The sequence below is a fragment of the Botryllus schlosseri genome, chromosome 10, assembly GCF_051294905.1.
Source record: "Botryllus schlosseri isolate E-star chromosome 10, Bs_hap1, whole genome shotgun sequence".
Classification (NCBI taxonomy): domain Eukaryota; kingdom Metazoa; phylum Chordata; class Ascidiacea; order Stolidobranchia; family Styelidae; genus Botryllus; species Botryllus schlosseri.
Window position 1 is genome coordinate 27682018 of NC_137245.1, and position 20209 is coordinate 27702226.

General features: G+C 40.9%; 1 protein-coding gene across 4 annotated transcripts; it reads left to right on the plus strand.

Moving 5' to 3' along the window:
* Positions 1-556: 556 nt before the first annotated feature.
* On the plus strand, positions 557-14376 carry LOC145448801 (fibrinogen-like protein A). 4 transcript variants are annotated; one of them, XM_080327251.1, is made up of 6 exons: positions 557-810; positions 958-1074; positions 1136-1290; positions 1349-1445; positions 12028-12124; positions 12413-12857. In XM_080327251.1, the coding sequence occupies exons 1-6, from the start codon at positions 591-593 to the stop codon at positions 12792-12794; spliced, it is 1068 nt and encodes a 355-aa protein (XP_080183377.1). In that variant the 5' UTR covers positions 557-590; the 3' UTR covers positions 12795-12857. The 4 variants fall into 4 exon arrangements, with proteins under 4 accessions (XP_080183377.1, XP_080183378.1, XP_080183375.1 ...); XM_080327252.1 differs by lacking the exon at positions 12413-12857 and adding an exon at positions 13968-14376 and having other exon boundaries at positions 557-1074; XM_080327249.1 differs by having other exon boundaries at positions 557-1074.
* The last annotated feature ends 5833 nt before the right edge of the window (positions 14377-20209 follow it).

Consider the following 20209-nt stretch of genomic DNA (forward strand, 5'->3'; position numbering starts at 1 on the left):
TTTTTCCGCTCACGGCCCTGGAGCTCGTCAAAATCAGCCTCGAATTTTGCATTGTAACAGACGTTTGCATCGTGACAATGCCGCCTGGAATAAGCAGCCGCAGCTCGGAGCAATTGCGCAGCGTGAGAAAATGCGCTTGCGTTTTGCAATGCTAATCACTGGCTCCCATACGGAATTGTTCCGTCACCATAGCAAACTCCGTTACAATGCAAAATTTGAGGCTGGTTTTGGGGATTTCGGGACCATAAGCATAATAAAATTTAAATATTAGCAATCAGTACCGTGGTAGCTTTCGGTTGATACCAATTCCATCAAACTTCGCGCTCGGCAAGCCGGTCTAAATAGTGACGTAAAATGCCTTTGGTCAAATGGAAAGTGTGATGTAAACCAATCGCAGTGAGCCGTGAGATTTGCTTGTGTCCTTTTCCAGATATATTTTACGGATGGTCAGTAATTCAAGCAATTTAAGCAGTAAAACATCTCTCACTGCTGGACTAGAATCATTAGGAATAGAACTCGATTCAGATGAGAGTATTCGAATCATTGCGCTCAGAGCTAACTTCTGAATTTTTCATCACTTGTAACATTAGATGGAATTCTTTATTCCTTTGCTGCTGTTTTTATTCACCTTCAACACATCGCCAGCGTGGGCAACAAATCTACGAACCGCGCATTTCAAGGAAATTGTCTGCAACCAGTGCCAGCAATGGTGTGAGAACGCGGATCTCATGGTCACCACGGGAAGTATCAGAGTGGGTAAGGCTGGGCCGCCGGGAATTCGTGGAGTCCCTGGACCAGAGGGCCCTCTGGGTAGACCCGGTGACATAGGACCCCCTGGTGCAGTTGGCCCGGTTGGTCCTACAGGTCCACGAGGCCCGGCAGGTGGGCCCGCCGGTGACATCGGACCCCCTGGTGAAGTTGGCCCGGTTGGTCCTACTGGGCCACAAGGCCCGAGAGGTGGACCCGGTGACATCGGACCCCCTGGTGCAGTTGGCCCGGTTGGTCCTACAGGCCCCCAAGGGGAAATTAACATGACTCTGATCGAGCAAATCGTGGATAGAAGAATCAAGGAAGGTGAGATTTCCATCCCTGTTAATCTTCGAGTGACGTATGAAACGAATTCTATGATTTCCAGTTCTTCAAATGTTTCCTGTCATTAGCTGTGATGACGCCACATTGGAATCAGCATTTGCACGTAATGACTCTGGGGGTGTCTTCAAATTTTACATACCCGCTGTTGGAATCAAATCCGTATACTGTGACGTAACTGACGACGGTGGAAACTGGACCGTGAGTTGTATTCCCGGTTTTCACAGAAACTGAGATTTATATTCGCCTTCGCAAAAAGGTTTTCCAGCGACGAATGAACGGAAACATTGACTTCTACCGCGGTTGGAATGATTACGTGAATGGATTTGGCGATTTGCAAGGAGATATGTGGATGGGTATGGCGCATGGCTTTCGACCCCAGATCAATCCCATTATGATGAAGGAAATATTTTCGTTATATTTATCACGACTCTTATATCGAAAGAGTATAAATCGAGTTATCGGCACTTGAATTCTTATACGTCATAGGCGTGTTCAGTGTCACAAACAGACATGGGGCGATTATTTCATGAATGTAATCGATTGCGATTACGATTATTTCTGAATCACGCGATTACGATTACGATTACGATTACAGCATAATCAGGAAGTAGTCGATTACGATTACGGTTACATTGGAAAAGTAATCACGATTATACGGTACTCACGATTACATTCATTTTGCTTATTAGAACTAATCTTTGAAGATATATTGAAGACAATGTAAGGATAGCGATTAAAAGGCCTTATGAGATGACAGCTTTCTTATAAATGATTCTTCATTTGCTTGTTACGTCATAATGTACTCATTGTCCAACTTTATAGGGGACGTTTTATCGCACCCAACGATTTATATTCTTGGCAGGTTCGTAACTGTCGAACCCCAAACTCTCCAATGGGGTGAGGAGTGAGCTCGAAGAGACACAAAAGTATTTCATAGCTCAACATATAGATTATAGAGTATTTTCGAGAGATCCACGATACAAATGCCACCCGGGCCACACAGAGAGGAATGAAGACATGCTAATTTATGTGTGCGTTTCGCGAAGATTTTTCTTTCAGATTGTGCCACGTTTGGGCGACTATTTTATCTTTTGATTATATAACTGACAGGAGGTCACAAATTACCGACATACAACAAAGTAATTATAACAACTTGGCAGATTTTATAATTATGAAATACGTCCCCCTGCTCTACCAGTAAATCTGACCATCGACCAATATTATTGACGAAATTCAGTCATCAACTTGAAAATTGACCACCCTATAGCAGTGTTGGGATAGCAGTGTCAGACTCGGGTCACCTTTTTCGAATGAACTTGGATTGACTCGTGACTGGCAGCAAGATTTACGAGTCAATTTCAAGTCATCAAGTAATAGCTGTCGCATGCTCATATGTCCACGGACCATCTTGCATATGTTCGGACTGTTCGCGAAACGCAGGTGCAACCTTTGAGGTCGACCAATCTTACAATCATTGTGCGTTTTATTGAGCCACCACTGTTTCATCACAAAAAATTGACCCCAAACGAAATGGTCGGAGTTTACAGGTAGCGTTGTCGTAAACTCGTAAACTAGTAGCAAAGTAATCTAATAGCAAAATATCTATCTCTGTTCAATAGACTGCTCATTGTGCTTTGTTCTCACCTTAACCTAACCTCTTCTTTGATTTAAATAGAATTCGAATATAGTATATAATACTCATCAATCATTGGTACTTGAATTTTACACATGGTTGAGTAGGTGGGTAGTGTATCGCAACATATCAATTCGTTTCTACTTTTCGAGGTTTCGTATTATATTTTCTCTTTTTCCCATAATAGTTATGGACCGATACTATACGCAGTTACTTATGTAGTTTAGCAGTCTACGTATGTGTGATTGATATGACTCCTATTAGCCAGTATAGCTTATATTTATAACTCTATATTCGTTCTTCGATTCAAAATAAATGACTTCTCAATCTGTATTTCAAACAGCTATCTAAATGCAATGACGTAACCTAATCATGACTAGTACTCTGAAAAAGCAACTTGACTGGAATTGTAACTTGACTTGACTTGACTCGACTTGACTCGAGTCACCTCCGAAAATTGAGTGACTTGACTTGACTCGAGTCACCTCCGAAAATCGATTGACTTGACTTCACTCGAGTCAAAATGTGCAATGACTCGAGATCATTTGTGACTTGAAGGCCGTGACTTGATCCCAGCACTGCCCTATAGTGGCTGTTTTTTCCTGATTCTAGGTACAATCCACGCTAATGGTGTATAAGCGGATGGTTATGGCGACCGGTTCAAATATCGAGTAACGAATTGCGATTGGCGTATTGGCGTGGAGTCATATGAGAATAAAATAAAATGAACATACATTTCGGCTTACCACTGAATACAGATACTGCAAGCTGCCGCAACGAGAAACTGCAAAGAACGGCCCTATTATAATATGTATCAGCAGCTGTTGATTTCCACTGCTTCGTTGTGGAAATTGCAATGCGCCGTTTGGCGACTACAGAATTTCAAATCTTTGTCGGTGTACGTACGCACGTACATGGGCATACTGCTCGCCAAGCAGCAACTGTCAAACTGCGTTTAAGTGAGCATAACCAAACATTAGTACATAAGTTACTATTTGAAACTAGGCAGAGTGGTGATTACTATGCTGCTGCGAGGTAGAGGCGTCTGGAGTGTATTGATAACCTGATGTACAGCATGGCGGGTGTTCTTACAATCACATTACACAGTGTACATCGAATACCCATTCAGTACGTATGGATGGATACTTCTTTCGTTATGATAACCGAATCTAATACTTCTGACGTAATAATGAGTAGCGGCACTTCAAAATCAGACGATGGGCTGTCACTTTACATTGGTATAATATAGGCTTGTCTTCCCTGTTCACGAATGTTCACTTTCTGACATGTCATAGTCCTTGTACAAATAAAAAGTAATCGTTCTTTCACAAAGAAATCGATTAGATATGGCAAGTAGTCGATTACGATTACGATTACTTCGGATATTTTTCGAATGTAATCGATTGCGATTACGATTACTTGAAAATACTGTAATCGCCGTAATCGATCACGATTACTAATCGCGATTACCCCATGTCTGGTCACAAATAGTACTACTGAATAGCACGTCACCTCCATAGTTGAATGGTTGCAATTTTGTAAGCGGAACGCTGAGATTATGAGTTGTATAGGCCTACGCAAATCACAATAACTAGTTTAGGTGGTTTTCGAGGCAGCCCAAAACATTCAACATTCGCGCTGCTCTAAGTGGTATAAATTGTTTCTCGGCATGTCATTTGTCATCATCATCACTTTAATCAAATCAATACACCACAAGATTGTGATATAGTATAATGAAATGACAGTAGGGTGCTTGTCGAAAGGACTGCGAGTAGTCTTTTAACCAGACACCGACAAGGTCGCATTGTGGTGAAACGTCCGGCTTCTTGATCGGTAGGTCGTGGGTTCAATCCCGGCCCGATCAGACCAAAGATCTGATTAGTAACACTGGTATCCATGACTCCCGCGCTTTGGCGCCGGAATAGCATGACGGGGTGGTATAAGACAGTGTTGGGATGACTCGAGTCCGACTCGAGTCACCTTTTTCGTATGACTTGACTTGATTCGAGTCACTTTGCAAAAATGACTTGACTTGACTTGACTCGACGCTTCAAAAATGCAGATTGACTCGTGAATCGAAGCAAAATTTACGAGTCAATTTCAAGTCATCAAGTAATCGATGTCGACTAGATCGCCGTATCTTGTATAAGTTCAGATTGTTGACCGATCACTCAATGATTGTGCGTTTTACCGAGCCTCCATTGTTACATCACTAATGAATTGATCGTTAACGCAGTCATCGGAGCTTATAGCTTACGTTTTCGTAAACTTGCACACCTCAACCAACCCTCTTGCGTGCTTTAAATCGAACGAATATGGTCCATACGTTTATAATTGTATATCATGGATATATATGTGGGTAGGGTATTGCTCCATATCATTTAATTGAACTTTTTGATGCGTCATATGCTATCCTATATTTTGGCTGATAATTATAGATCAGGGGTGGCAGAGCTGCTTCACGCGCGAGCCGCATATCAAAAATCGTTGCCTTAAAAGAGTCACAACTCAAAAATTTATATATCCTAATTTATTCCGTCACAGGGAAATGTTGGGTGACGAATGAAGTTTATTATTGTGTGGTATAAGACGATGCGTCTCCACCTCGGCTGCAAGGTGTTTAAAATCGGGCTGATATGACGTCAAACAGTGCGGAGCTCGGTAATCATAATACTTCGTAAATATGCCTTTTTTGGGTAACTCTTGACAATTAAGGTTTTGGTGTTTGGTTTCGTAATGACGTTTGAATTCTAGCTTTGTGATTATTATGGGGCGAATCTTGACGGAAAAGGCACAGTGGCTTACGATCATTATCACCGAATGCACATTGCACAGTGCACACTCATTTAGGAGCCGCAATCAAAGACTCAAAGATCAGCATGCGGCTCGGGAGTCGTAGTTTTCCCACCCCTGTTATAGACTGAAGCTATACCGCTATTCTTGCGTAGTTTGACATTTAAATAGCTGGTTCGTGGTACAGAACTTGAATATAGCTTTCAATACAACATCCATTGTAGCAGTATATTTATTAAACTCGAAGACTTTTCGGGTGACTCTTTTCAAGAGTTATCGGCACACGGAAGGGATTTAAACAGATTTAAAAGCAAAACCAAAAAGGCAAAGTATGACGCAACAATCAAAATCACAGACCATGAAATTCGCATTGTATCAATGGCAACAATAACAAACTACGAAGTATACGGACATACGGTACTATAGTAGCAGCACAATTTGTAAATAAACAATTACACGCACGGAACAACACGCACTAATGAGAAATTTGTAGGTTATAGAGGAAATCTTTCTGTCTGCATAAAATAGGTTTGCTCAACTGAATAATAGTAGACTCAAACACTTTTAAATGAAACACAGACCTACCACGCGCAATGACAGTGAACATATTGTCATCATAGTGCTGTCCACAGGCAAGGTTTTCGCTCAGATGCTGACCGATTGACGAAGCATATGCTTGGTAATCATCATAGCAGTCTGACATTTCTACGTATGCACGAGCGATAGAGCGCATTCTTGCATGTATAATCAACTCTTTCTTCGTTCCTCGATTCAAAATAAATGGGGACCCCATCTGTATTTAAAACAGTTAGCAAAATGCAATGACCTTGAATCACGTATCGTACTTTGAAAATTCAACTTGACTCGACTAGTGACTTGACTCGTCACTTGACTTGACTTGACTCGACTTGACTCGAGTCACCTCCAAAAATCGGGTGACTTGACTTGACTCGAGTCACCTTTGAAAATCGAGTGACTTGACTTGACTCGAGTCAAAATCCGCAATGACTCGAGATGACTCGTGACTCGAGGGTAGTGACTTGATCCCAACACTGGTATAAGACCTAGAAAGCCTTACAAGACTATATTTGCACCGTCCTTGTGCAGCTGCATATTCACATCACGCACTCACGGCATATGCGTAATTGCATATGCACAGATCGTGTGTATGTAGTATACATGAGTCGGTGTATTATGCCCAAGAAATTTATGTATGGATAAAATATGTAGAACAAGATTTCTAATTTGCTTTGTATATAAGTGCTAATGGGAGAGAGAGAGAGAGAGAGAGAGAGAGAGAGAGAGAGAGAGAGAGAGTGAGTGAGTCTTTATTTTCATCCAACCAAAATACATAGGCTATCAAAAGCTGACGTCAATGATGGTGGCACAGAAAATATGCAAGTAATTGTACAGTATTCGGTAACTAAAGTTACAAGCAATGTTCCCTCTAAGCTGCGCACGTGCGCAAATGCGCAGTGCTGAAGCGGTCTCTGCGCACAGAAAATCTAAGCTGCGCACAAAAAATCCGAAGTGATGTTTGTTTTAAGTCGTTGCGCACTGTTGTCCAAGGGACCACGCAGGCGCGCAAACTCGTGAAAAATTAGAGGGAACATTGCCAGGGGCAAATAGTGTTATCGTTGAAGTCTGACACCGAGGTACAAGTGCGGCCCACAAAGGTAAATATTACGCTCCGTGAAGAAATGAGACTTTGCAATCACGTGCGCCTAACGAAAAATCTTTTCTTTCAGTATGGTCTCGTACGCGTGAGCGATACTGATATCATTTCAATAGCGCATTATTTTCTGGGAATGGCGAAATAACATGGTTTAACAAAGTTATAAATAACAAGGGGCTAGCTCGATGTTAATCTGCGAGAAACTAGCGCATAGTCGTCATATTTCCTCAGAACCGTAACTGCCGCACCCCAAACCCCCGAGTAGGGGACCAAGCTCGAAAGGGGCCTAAAATTATTTCGTGAATTAACATAAATCATGGTGTATTTTTTTTTGGAATTTTTCGAAATATTTTTCGCGCAGCGCGCGATTTAATTTTGTCAAATATCTTGATTATTGGGTACCCTTCCCACAACAAAAAATACGCGTGATTTAGACAAATGGGCACTTGGGCGTCGGTCATTACCTTGCCACGACGCACCAATACATATGCAGTTATACGATATGTGACATGCGACTCCGATATGTGCTCCAAAACGATCAGCAGCGAGAAAACCTTGGCCGAAAAGGACTGCCCTTATGCTGACCGAAAACTTCGATATATATAGGCTACATATAAGTTTAATTGTCCATATGCGCTTAAATGGCTGGCGCTGAATGTTCATGTGCTGGCGATCCGAGTCTCACAACAAGACAAAATGCCATGTCGAGGGAACATTATTTGCCAGTAGAGAAATACCAATTTGAAATCGTGTTCGTCTTTTAGTTAAGTACGTTTGAGCGATTTCAATGTCTTTTGACATAGCAGATAGGAGGTCACGAAATAGCATCATGTAACGAAGTCATTATACCAACGGGTTCGCCCGAAGATGTTTAATTATTATTTAGAGCAGCGGTTCTCAACCGGGGGTCCGCGAAGCAATTTCAGGGGGTCCGCGAGACCTCTAAATTTTTTAAATGGTTGAAAACCTGCTTTTTATTTTATTCTTTAATTTGAGAAAGCATGAGGCAGTTTCGCATCACAACTACTAAAACCTCATGACTCATATCACCATAATAATCGTCTGACATGAACTATCGTAGTGTGGAAATTAATTTTTATTGCCAATTTCCCAATAACCTACTGATACGAACATATTGCTGTTTAGAGACGTTTTGTTGGGGTTTGAGGAATAAATAAAAATAGGGATATAGTAACGTCAATCAGGTTGACTTCGTAATGTCTGCGGAACCTTCTCTATTTGAAGTTGCCAATCTCGTCAAATTAGTAAACAGTCGTTTGAACTAAAAATTTCCGAAGTATTTCCCTAATTTGTCCCAATGCAGGGATTGAAATCTCTCCACGAAATCCATTTTATCCTGTGATATACATAACCACTATTTCAACAGCTTATTGGAGGTACAAAACTTCAATATACAATTGAATAGTATATTCATATTGAAATGAACCCCAAAATTTTCGGCTGACACTCGTCATAAATCGGACAACGATATTATTGATATGCCTGCTCTTAAAGCTCAGCTATCAGATTTGGCGCATTCTTATTGCGGATTCCCTATCGACAAGGTTGATTTTTTTATAACCAAGGAGTGTTTCGTTGCTATCAAGCATTACGCTCCAAGGCTGAAATTCATATCATCAGTTATATTGGCATGCAGCCTTGTCTTGTTAATGTTCAATTGTCCATGGTCGAAAATGTTTGCTCGTGAAGATATATGTAAACCCGAACAGAACAAGTCATTTCATGACAGTTTTTCTCAGGTTGGAAAACTTGGATCCATTCTTTGGCGCAAAAAATTTGTTTATACTTTTAGATTAGGGTTTCACTTTGACGGTAAAAACTCTCTCTGTGCCGATCAAAATGCCGTCACGGGCCGAATCCGGCCTGCGGTCCGTATGTTGCCCGTCCCTGCGCTACATTCTGGACGTGATATGTTCATAAAAAATATGTTTCTTCATTCTGGTGCCATAAATTTTGCGATCACACCAAAAGTATCGTCGAAAGCGTTGTGCGTTAATATTGCATGAGCATCCATCAATCTTTGCGGAAATGGTTTTCGACACTCCTCGTTCATATCAAAATGAAGACGCGGATTTTCAAGATACGACCACGTACTTTAAGAAATACAGCAGCAAAATTAGCTTTGAAATAATAAAAGTCTACCAATTTCTACATAAATAGTATGATGTTATTTTCAAGAAAAAGCATTATGTTGCTCTTTATCACAAGCCTACAGTTCATATTTGCACAAGACCGATGAAGGTTGCACCATAATAGAGCTAAAATTGAACTAAAATAGAAGGGGTCCGCGAAGGTCCGTGACGGTCGAAAGGGGTCCGCGAAGCCAAAAAGGTTGAGAACCACTGATTTAGAGGATCTACCTTTTCTAACACACCTCACTCGATCAGCTTTACCGGTAAATCCGATTATGTGAGCAGAGAGAGGATAAAAATGGATAGCAATAGGTATATGCAATTCCCGATCATATTGACCGATTCAATCATGAATCATATAAAATTGTCGCGCCTCGCGCGTTCAGACGACAAAAAACACCCAACCGGCTCCCAATGTAGATGATAAGTACCGGCCAAACGCGCAGAGTCCGAGGGGGGTCTGGGGGGCAAAGCCCCCCAGAAGTTAGTTTTATCACCTTATGGGGGGACCTGGTTGCGCACTATTGTCCAAGGCCCTGCGCAGTGAGTTAACGTGTTTGCGCAGACTCGTGAAAAATTAGAGGGAACATTGGTTACAAGTAAGGCAGGAGAGATCCATGTACTCCCAAAAGCTGTAGAGCATACTTAAAAACAGCTACAAGAACTATTCTGAACAAATATATCAAATCCCTGAAAAAGACTTCTAGCAGTTGGAGCAAATTGCAATGCCGTGGATTGGTAAACCACTGTTACACTTTCAAAAGATTCCCTACCAACAAACCATCTGTGCCGAACTGATCTCGATCGGTACTGATCGAACTAAAACGGTGGCCTTCAAGCACTTTCGAGCTGGTAACCTCTGTTCCGGTCGCTCTAACGACATAGTAGCCTACGTAAAAGTTGTCGAAATGGTACGCGCATAACTTGACGTTTTGGGAGCACTGCGCAAAAACATCAGGACAAAATACTAAACGTCCTTTGCTAAGCCTAGACTAGAGCATGCAAATAAGAGGGACGCACATTGGAATTAAGAAAGGACAGCATAAAAGGAAGCGACGAAAATGAATAAGTGTCGGTAGGCGAGGTCGATATGTCGTCCGGCAATCCTTTGTTGGAAATTTCTACCTGAATGTGGGCGACTGGCGCACGGTTATTATTATTATTATTATTTTTCTTTATTCACAGTAAAACTGGTAAATACACACATAATCCGGGGAGCAACCTGCCCCCAAAGGAAAATGGCGAGATTGGGGTAAATTTTTAAAATTTCAGTAATACATTCAAATTGATATTCCTATGCAATACATGGAGAAGTCAGATTACAGAATTGCAGCAGATGAAGAATTGGCAAGGGTTACAGAGCAGAGGTAGAGATGATTGAAGATGAAGAATCGAAATTACAGAAATTATGCTGTGATTCACAAGTATAATTTTAGTCCAGTGGTGCATTCAAGGCCTTCCGAAGAATGTGCACAGTGCCCAATAATGTGATCTTTTGGATCATGTCGAATCGAACGTTACCCGGAATTTGTTGGATATGTCTCATGAGTTTTTTGCTCACGACCCCTGTAGCGCCAATGTTTATTTTGCATCGCCACATTTTCTCACATTCCATTTTGAGGTCTGCGTATTTGGAGTGTTTTTCTGATTCTTTTTGCAGTAGGTTGTGATCAGCTGGGACAGCCAGTTCAATGAATAAGCACTCTCTTTTCTTTTTTAGTTTGACGATTATATCCGGGCGGTTGCTTCTGATTTCGCTGTCAGTTATAACTGGTACATCCCACAGAATTTTTACTTGTTCGTTTTCTGTCACTGGTGCTGGGCTGTAATCGTACTAATTTTTTGTCGAAGTGGTGGTATTAAAATGTTTGCATAATTCAAGATGAATGTAGTGACCAATCCTATTGTGTCTCCATGTGTATTCGGTAGCTGCAAGTGCACCACAGCCGGACATGAGATATGCTACAGTTTCATTTTGGTTGTGGCACATTCTGCATTTGCCGTCCGTGTTTTGCTTCAGAATTCTTTTGCGATAGTATTTTGTAGGAAGCGATTGGTCTTGTGCCGCGAAAATGAATCCTTCGCTTCCCGGTTTCAGGCCAGAGCTGGATAGCCAGGTCCATGAAAGCTCGTCTACAAAGCTCGTCCATGAAGAGGCATCGACTCCCATATCGTTTCTCTCATTTTGAGCGTTGTATTTTTGTATCGGACTCGTGCTGCTTTTGCTATTGTTGTGGGTTTAGCAACAGAGTTTTCTGCAGTGTACAGGTTAGCTGTTTCCATGTTGACTTCTCTGGCAACACACTTATCGCTTTTTCAAGCTATGTGCTGCCACGACATGAATTGTGATAATGTTCATAGTGTCTTTGCCTTTCGTAATCTTGGGGACGGCTTCCAATCTCTTCTGCCAGTCAATCTCCAGTCACCCCCGCTAGCACGCACTTTTCGGTCTGGGCTATTCAATGCACTACCGTAGTAGTGAGATCGGCGATGAGGAGCCCAGAGAAACCTCCGACACGTAGAAGTTGGTCAGAACCGGGATTCGAACCCACATCCATTGGTGTCGTGACTGCAGTGCGTAACCAACTGCGCAACTCGCTTCCCGGTTAGTTTGTGATAACTGGCAATCAACTTTTATTCTAGTTTTTAAACTACTTTTTTCTAGTTATACTTTCTTTCAGGTCTAGAGGCATTGCACCAAATGACGAAGGAAGGAAACATGGAGCTGAAAATCAAAATGATCACGAGAAAAGGAATTTATTTGGTCGCTAAATACTGGTGAATATTAATTTGTGTATTGGGATTTTGGTGCATTTCATAGACTAGAATATCTGTACGGAGTTATTTCATAAAAAAGAGAGAGAATTCTTGCTGCGCCCGTTTTGCTGTTCTCATTTTGGCGTTTTTTTGTTTGAATATCAGAACTATTTCGAGACTGAGCAACCGAAGCTTGAGCTCCCACCAGAAGTTGGAGAGTGTTGCGTCCGATTTGCCGTGAGCAGATTTGTATTTTCGGAGTCAATGCGACACTAGCTTCCGTTTCAAACCAGTTCCATTCCATTTTAGCGCCCAGATCACCATGGGATCAGCAATTTCGTCGAAAGCTTTACATCTGAACTTTGACGTTTTCAGGAACTTCCGCATCGGCCCCAGATCCGACAACTACAGACTGCACGTATCCGGATCCTCCGGGAATGCGAGCGTCAGAAATCGTCTCGTACACTATCACGACAATCGACAATTCACGACGAAGGACGCGGATCACGATGATGCATGGTCAGTGAATTGCGCTTCTGAATGTGAAGGAGGCTGGTGGTATTGGAACTGCGGCTACACCAATCTGAACGGAAACTTCAACAAAACAGGCGGCAATGGTTTTTGGTGGTATTATGATCATGCCTCCGTCCTCCTGCGCTTCTCGGAGATGAAGTTTCGGAAAAGATCGTGAAAACGACAGCGCGGAAAGACGTGACGTCATCTCGGCGTCTCTGTTGCGGTGCTAAATGAAACGATTGCAACATGTCCCTATCGCATCAATTGCCTTGTTGTTCCAATTTCCAATTTTCCTGAACCTGGCGATAACTAACATTTGTACAGAAAAGCATTAAAATGCCATGACTAAAAAGATAGTGGGTCGGGAGTCGATAAATGACGACCTTTTTTTAGTCAACACATCAGTTTTGATAGAAAAATTTCACCAGTTTTTTTAGCCGGTACTAGAGCTTTCAGACTTTTTGAACAGTGTCCTTTTCTCCGGATCTCAAAATACGGTCATTGAAACCGGAGTTTCAAGACACGTAATGCTAAGTGCCGTGATAGCGGGGCTCAGTGACGTATAGAGCCAGTATATTGGGGATATCTTGAATAATTATAGTCAATTTCTTTATGTGAATTCTAAAATGAGGGATATTAGTTATGTCTTAAGCCGTCCAATGCCGCTTCTGAAACCGGGAAAGAGAATTCGTGCAGACTAGCGTCAAATGCATGAATATAGCCTACCTCATAGACAAGGAGAGCCTATATCCTGAGTTCAGCTGTTCATAGACCTTTATATATCGTCTCTGTGAAAAATAAATTTCGACACTATTTTACTAACATAAAAATAACGGCTTATAGTCAAGTATAAATCGCAATAAGTCCAATTTGACTCAGTGTATTATCCTCCGCAAACTTGTGCTTCTAGTGCAGGAATTTACCTATCACATAATGATATGATGGTATTTTGTAGTAATGATATGCATTTTCAGGTTATTTCTATGTATAGAACTCGCTAATAATCTGCGTCTATCAATGCTAAAATAACCAATACAGAATCTTTAGAAGTACATATATCAAGCGCGTAGCCAGTAAAAAAATTGTGGGGGGGGGGGCGGAATTCTCGTTAAACCCTGACAAGGAATCTGGTGTATCTATTTGCGGAAGCCCTAGAGCAGTGTTTTTTGTGTTTTTACCGCTATGCTGCCTTCGGCAGCTTAACATGAATTTCGTATATTCAGATTTTGGTGTATTTCATAGAATGGGCCTACATATCTGTACGGGGTTATTTTATCAGAAAGAGAGAGAGAGAGAGAGATAATTATAGCTGCGCCCGTTTGATCATCGGTCTGCCTGAGCTTTACAGCAACTTCCGCATCGGCCCCGGATCCGACATCCGATCCGGGAATGCAACCGACGATGCTCGCTCATATGATAACAATCAACAATTCTCGACGAAAGACGCGGATCACGGTGATTGGTCGTGGCTGAATTGCGCTTCTCACAACGAATCAGGCTGGTGATATCGCAGCGACTGCGCCTACAGTAATCTGAATGGAAACTTCAACAAAACAGGCGACAAGGGAATTTGGTGGTGGTCCGCCTTTCAGCGATTCTCGGAGATGAAGTTGCGGAAAAGATCGTGATGTTCGTTTTTGGGGATTGTGTATTACAGTGGTCGGGAACCTATGGCTCGCGAGCCGTATATGGCTCTTTTAGGTATAAGATATGGCTCTTTGACATATTTCTTGATTTTGTACTTTATTTTATCGATATTGCAGCATAAACATGTATTTAAGAGGTCCAGACAGTCGTGTATCCAGGGTTAGGGGCTCGGACCCTTCAAAATCCTCAGATTTAAGTTGCTGTAGCGCCAGCGACCAAAATCTCTCGCGAATTCGATGAACCCGACATCGCGCGCCGCGTAATCTTGGATTGCACCATATGTTGATTGATGAAAGAGACTAGCAGACATGGAGACGCCTATATGACAATTTGGTTTTCAAATACACATTGTCTTTCTGATCTACGCCCAGAAATGAACTGCCTTGGAACTGACATTCCAATTACAAATTCACATTACAAACAACGCTTAGCTATCCACGTTATTTATTGTTGCATAGCTTTCAAGCACTGCCGTTGAAATGTGATAATAGTGCAACATCTATGTTACCGGCAAATACTTTGAGAATTGAGAAGTCGATCAATATTTTGATTTTGGTAATCAGTGCTATAGGCAGGCGCGTAGCCAGCCGAAAAATAAAGGGGGGTCTGAAATAAAAGGGGGAAGTTCTATTTTTTCGAATTTAGTAATATAGCATCAATTCATTAGGGTTAAGTACATGCTTGAATAACGATTATACGCGTAAGATAAGCTTGTCGACGTGTCCGGAAGTGCTGTTAATTAGCGACTTCCTGATCTGTTGTGAACAATTAAATACGCGGGCTTCACAACGCGTCGAACAATTATATACGCGCGCTTATCAATGCGTCTTACGTAGCCTCGGCGAGGATTTGCGCAAGTCAAAATATACGTGTTTTTATGGAATATGTGCTATAATGACGCCGATTTCAGTTGGTTCAAACCTTTCTTCTTTAAGAACTCAAGCCTTGACACACAGCTTCTGATGGTTATGTTCAGGTATTAGCGAAAATCAATTACGCGTGAACGAACGCGTACGCATCAGAGATGAGCATGGATTAGGATTAGCTTTTGAAAAAACAGGATTTGTGAAATTTTGTCGGATTTGGATTGGATTTGGATTAGACATTTTTTTCAGAACGGATTAGGATTTGGATTGGATTTACCTATTTTCTGGGAGATTGAAATGTCGTGTGGCGAATGGCGACAAACTTCATTCAGATCAGTTATTAATGTAATTATGGTTACTAAGTTATCTTGAATCAAGTGAATCGTTGGTTGTGAAAGAAAATTTTCGAATCCCTCCATTGCATAGATTAGTATTTTTTTCTGAATTTCCAGTTGGAATCGGATTAGGATTGGACATGGACTTGAATGTGAAAAAGTTATGAATTCGGATTTGGATTTGAACAAATTTCGACATAGTTTCATGTTTAAGCAATCTTTTCAATGGAATAGCTGCAAATAATATGGCACGTCTCAGAAGTTCTATATTGCTTGCGAAAGACGCCTCGTCGTATCAGCGTTTATAAGGCCAAAAATAATAAAGACAAGAAATGGTGAGCGAATGTATTAGGCAAATCAAAAATCAATAGCCGCTTCAAAACTGAATTTTTGGGCTTTCGCCGAAACGAAATCAGCGACAATATCCTCAAAATCAAGTTTTTGAACGTAGTCTCTTTCTATAGAAGGAATGGATAGAGCTAATAGCCGATCATCATTCATGGTAGGCCTACAACCTAAATAAGACTTTCTAAGTTTGAGCTTTGAAAAGCTCCTCTTACAGCTCGCAATTGAAACACCAATGATCAGACAAAGTTTCAGACACGAGCATGAATATGGAGTCGAATCAAGTAGATGTGATTTAACTAACCACTGTAAAACATCAAACGCGGTTCCACTGCTCCGCACCAGTCTCCTATAAATCTGTCAATTTCCGCAGCTAACTCCAATGTAACAATACCGATCTTAATCGAAAGCCCTGTTGCCCTGATTCCGAAAATTCAATTCAAAAACGGGTCAGGGCGAATGAAACCACCCCGAAATAGTCGTCTGAAAATCGGCATTGTTCCGAATCATCGCTCGATACAATTTCGATCATCATGGTTAATTGGTCATTGTGTTGCGGCGATCCGATTAATCGGAACAATCGGCCATTTCGGAGTGGTTCCATTGCCTTGCTCCTATTTCAATTTTGTTTTCGGAATCAGTGCGACACCATAGCTTTCGATTGATAGCCTACCAGCTTGATTAAATTTTAGCTCTCGGGTCGCCAGCTATAGGACTACCAATTGCGCTGCTTTAGCCGGCTGTGCACACTGCACAGTGCACACTGCAGAGATGAGCGGATTTGGAATTTCTATGTCCTAATCCAATCCAAATCCAAACCTCCCAATCCAAATCCTAATCCTAATCCATAACTTTTTCATATTCAAGTCCATGTCCAATCCTAATCCGATTCCAACTGGAAATTCAGAAAAAAAACTAATCTATGCAATGGAGGGATTCGAAAATTTTCTTTCACAACCAACGATTCACTTGATTCAAGATAACTAAGTAACCATAATTACATTAATAACTGATCTGAATAAAGTTTGTCGCCATTCGCCACACGACATTTCAATCTCCCAGAAAATAGGTAAATCCAATCCAAATCCTAATCCGTTCTGAAAAAAATGTCTAATCCAAATCCAATCCAAATCCGACAAAATTTCACAAATCCTGTTTTTTCAAAACCTAATGCTAATCCATGCTCATCTCTGGCACACTGCACATTAGGGTTGTTCAAAAAAAACATTTTTTTCCAAATCTCACTCGCCTAATGACTAAATCAGACCTGGGCAAAGTGCGGCCCGCGGGCCAAATGCGGCCCGCGAAGCTATTTTGTGCGGCCCGCGAGAGGTTATTTGGAATTCAAAGTATAAAACTTGCTTTTTGAATGACTAAAAGCATAGACTGAATGAACTGAACAGTAAATTCGTTTACTTTGAAGCTTTTTCATTAATATGCCACGATTAGGTACCTCGCATGCGTAATCCAGACTCAAAATAAAGGCAGCGTGTGCAAATTGATGAGAATCAATTGAAGTCACAAGAAATCACTCTTGACATATAGTTTAGTTCAAACCTTCTTTGTTGCCATTGTCACATTTCGCATTATACGGTATGTGTTTCAAATTGTTACGTGATACGTTTCCAAATCCCTAATTCGTAAAACAAGTCAATCAGTGCTCGCGATGACTATATGACTCGTATCTATCACCCATAAAGGATGAACGAGCATATCGAAAGGAAGCCTAAAACTGAAATTCAAAGAAGGTTTAGAGCACTAAATATTTGTATACTGGATGAAGGGGTTCCCTCTGAGGATATCGGCGTGATTAAGGATTTTAATTAATGTGAGTCTTTGACAAAAACATGAAACATTCGATAAGGTAAGGCGAATTTCAGAAAAACAGCACTCTTCGCTCAACATCACGGCTATTTAAGCTGCACACTGCTCGGAAGGCAGCGAACAAGCCAATAAGCTTTGTACTATCACATATACATTTCAGTGCAGTGATTCTAGAAGTTGGGGGGGTGGGGGCGTGAAAGAATCTAAAGAGGGTGCGAAGCCGCAGCTGTACAATTTTTTTTCGCGCTTCGCGCGATCCACCCGAGCTTATACTTGGTGCTCCGTGTTTTGTCCCACTCTTATATTTCAGAATTATCTCATCAACAGCTATAACCTTCCATGCCATCAAACTATCTGTTGGGATTGCTAGCATTCCGGTTGCACTTTTTAATATCTTGTGATATCATGATAAGGAGCCCGAATAATTTGGCTATCATGAAGGGAGGCGTGCCTAAAATAGTTTGAGAACCACTGTTTTGGAGTCCTAATAGAAGAACGTGGTTAGGGGTTCAAATAAAGTTAGAAATGTATCATGTTTAACATTGTTTCGAATCATGACGGCAAATAGATATTTCCTTAAATAGCCGTCACTTTCTCGTCATTACCTAACATCAACACATTCACTGATCAGCATTCATTAACAATGTAATTTAGAAATTATATCAAAACACGCTGGAGAATATAGCTAATAATTTTCACTCGGCCCGCCAACGTATTTTTTACTTCTCATTTGGCCCGCGGAGGAAAATAATTGCCCACTCCTGGACTAATTATCCTTGATCCGCGGATTATCAACGAAAAACTCAAATAGTTCCGCTTCTACTAGTCGGAATTGACTCAAATTTGTTTTGCATCGTCTTTGAAGACAGCTCAACAATTTCATGGGGTTGACAGAAAAATTTGAGAATTTTTATTTTTTTATTTTTAATAATAATTTAAAAATTTCAATTCAAGATTGCACGGCTGTTACTGGTTGGAATTGAGTCAAATTTGGTGTACATCGTTTTCTTGGACAACCTGACGATTTAGTCATTAGGCGAGTGAGATTTGGAAAAAAAAGTTTTTTTTGAACAACCCTACTACACATGCGCAGTAGGGCTCTTCAAAATGACTTTTTTCTCAAATCGTACTGGCTACTTGATAAAATTGTTAGGTTACCTAACTTAAGCCTACACACAAAATTTGGTTCAATTCCAGCCAGTAACCGCTTTGCTACAGGAGAAGAAAGTTTCTATTTATTATATAAAAATAAATGATAAAAAATTTGAAAATTTTCTGTTCACCCCATGAAAGTGTTAGGCTGTCTATAGAAACGATGCTCACCAAATTTGGTTCAATTCCAACCAGTGGAAGCGTAGTTATTGCCGTAGAAAAATGTGGATTTGAATAAAATAGTATTTACGGTGAGCACAACTATAACAAATAAACAAAGCATCGGTCACCGTTAATACTATTTTATTCAAATCCAAATTTTTCGACGGCAATATCTCCACTGGTTGGAATTGAACTAAATTTGGTGAGCATCGTTTCTACAGACAGCCTAACACTTTCATGGGGTGAACAGAAAATTTTCAAATTTTTTATTATTTTTTTTTTATGTAATAAATAGAAACTTTCTTCTCCTGTAGCAAAGCGGTTACTGGCTGGAATTGAACCAAATTTTGTGTGTAGGCTTAAGTTAGGTAACCTAACAATTTTATCAAGTAGCCAGTACGATTTGAGAAAAAAAGTCATTTTTGAAGAGCCCTAATGCACAGTGTGCACTGTGCAGCCTCATTTTGCCGCCCCATTGGAGCCTGCCGCAGTGTTATTACCGCCAGGTGGCCGCTACGCCACTGTGTAGACACCATTGCCAGAATGAAGCAACACGGTTTGTCACCAGCAGTGTACGTACAACTTCAGTGTTGTCAGCGAACAACTGCTGCTGTTGAACGTTCTTTCTCCATTCCTGGCAAGCTACTTAATAAGGACAGACACTTTCTACCCGAGAATGTAGGAAAGCATCTTTCGTTGTATTGCAACAAATTTTAATTATTCCTACCATAATACGTGATGTACCTACTGGAGTTCTTCATAGGGCCAGATTTCGTTAAAATACTAGTTTTTTTCATGTAAAGATTTGTCAGTTAGCCAAAAACGTTTTTTCAGGCCAAACTACTTCGTAAGGACAGACCGTTCCAACCAGAAAATAAGGAAAGTAGTTCAGTTCTAACATTTTTGTGCGAAAACACCTAATTTGTATACGTCAGGTCCTATATGGAATCTCTGTCCATTTTTTGAAATAAATCCTGCGTGATGAGAGCTTTTCTATATAGAATAATTAAGGAATTAAACAGAAAATCCTGCGTGACGTTGCCACCAATTCCAACCAGGCGTCAGGTCAAAATTCAGTTTCTTGAGGTCAAAATCTTCCGTTTTGGGTAAAAAAAAACGCCATAGTTATTATACATTCTGAAGTATTTACGATGAATTGCGCTCTCACAGGATTATTAGTAGCCTACGAGTTTTTACCCTAACCAGCTATACTACTTGATAGTCCATACTTTCATTACTTTCGCTATTTCTGTTATTTA

Bases quoted from the DNA above. Each gene is read 5' to 3' on its own strand.
- LOC145448801 (XM_080327249.1), top strand. From the start codon at position 591: ATGGAATTCTTTATTCCTTTGCTGCTGTTTTTATTCACCTTCAACACA. The intron at 1,075-1,135 runs GTGAGATTTCCA...TATGATTTCCAG, and splicing joins GGATAGAAGAATCAAGGAAG to TTCTTCAAATGTTTCCTGTC. The intron at 12,125-12,412 runs GTGAATATTAAT...ATTCCATTTTAG, and splicing joins TATTTGGTCGCTAAATACTG to CGCCCAGATCACCATGGGAT.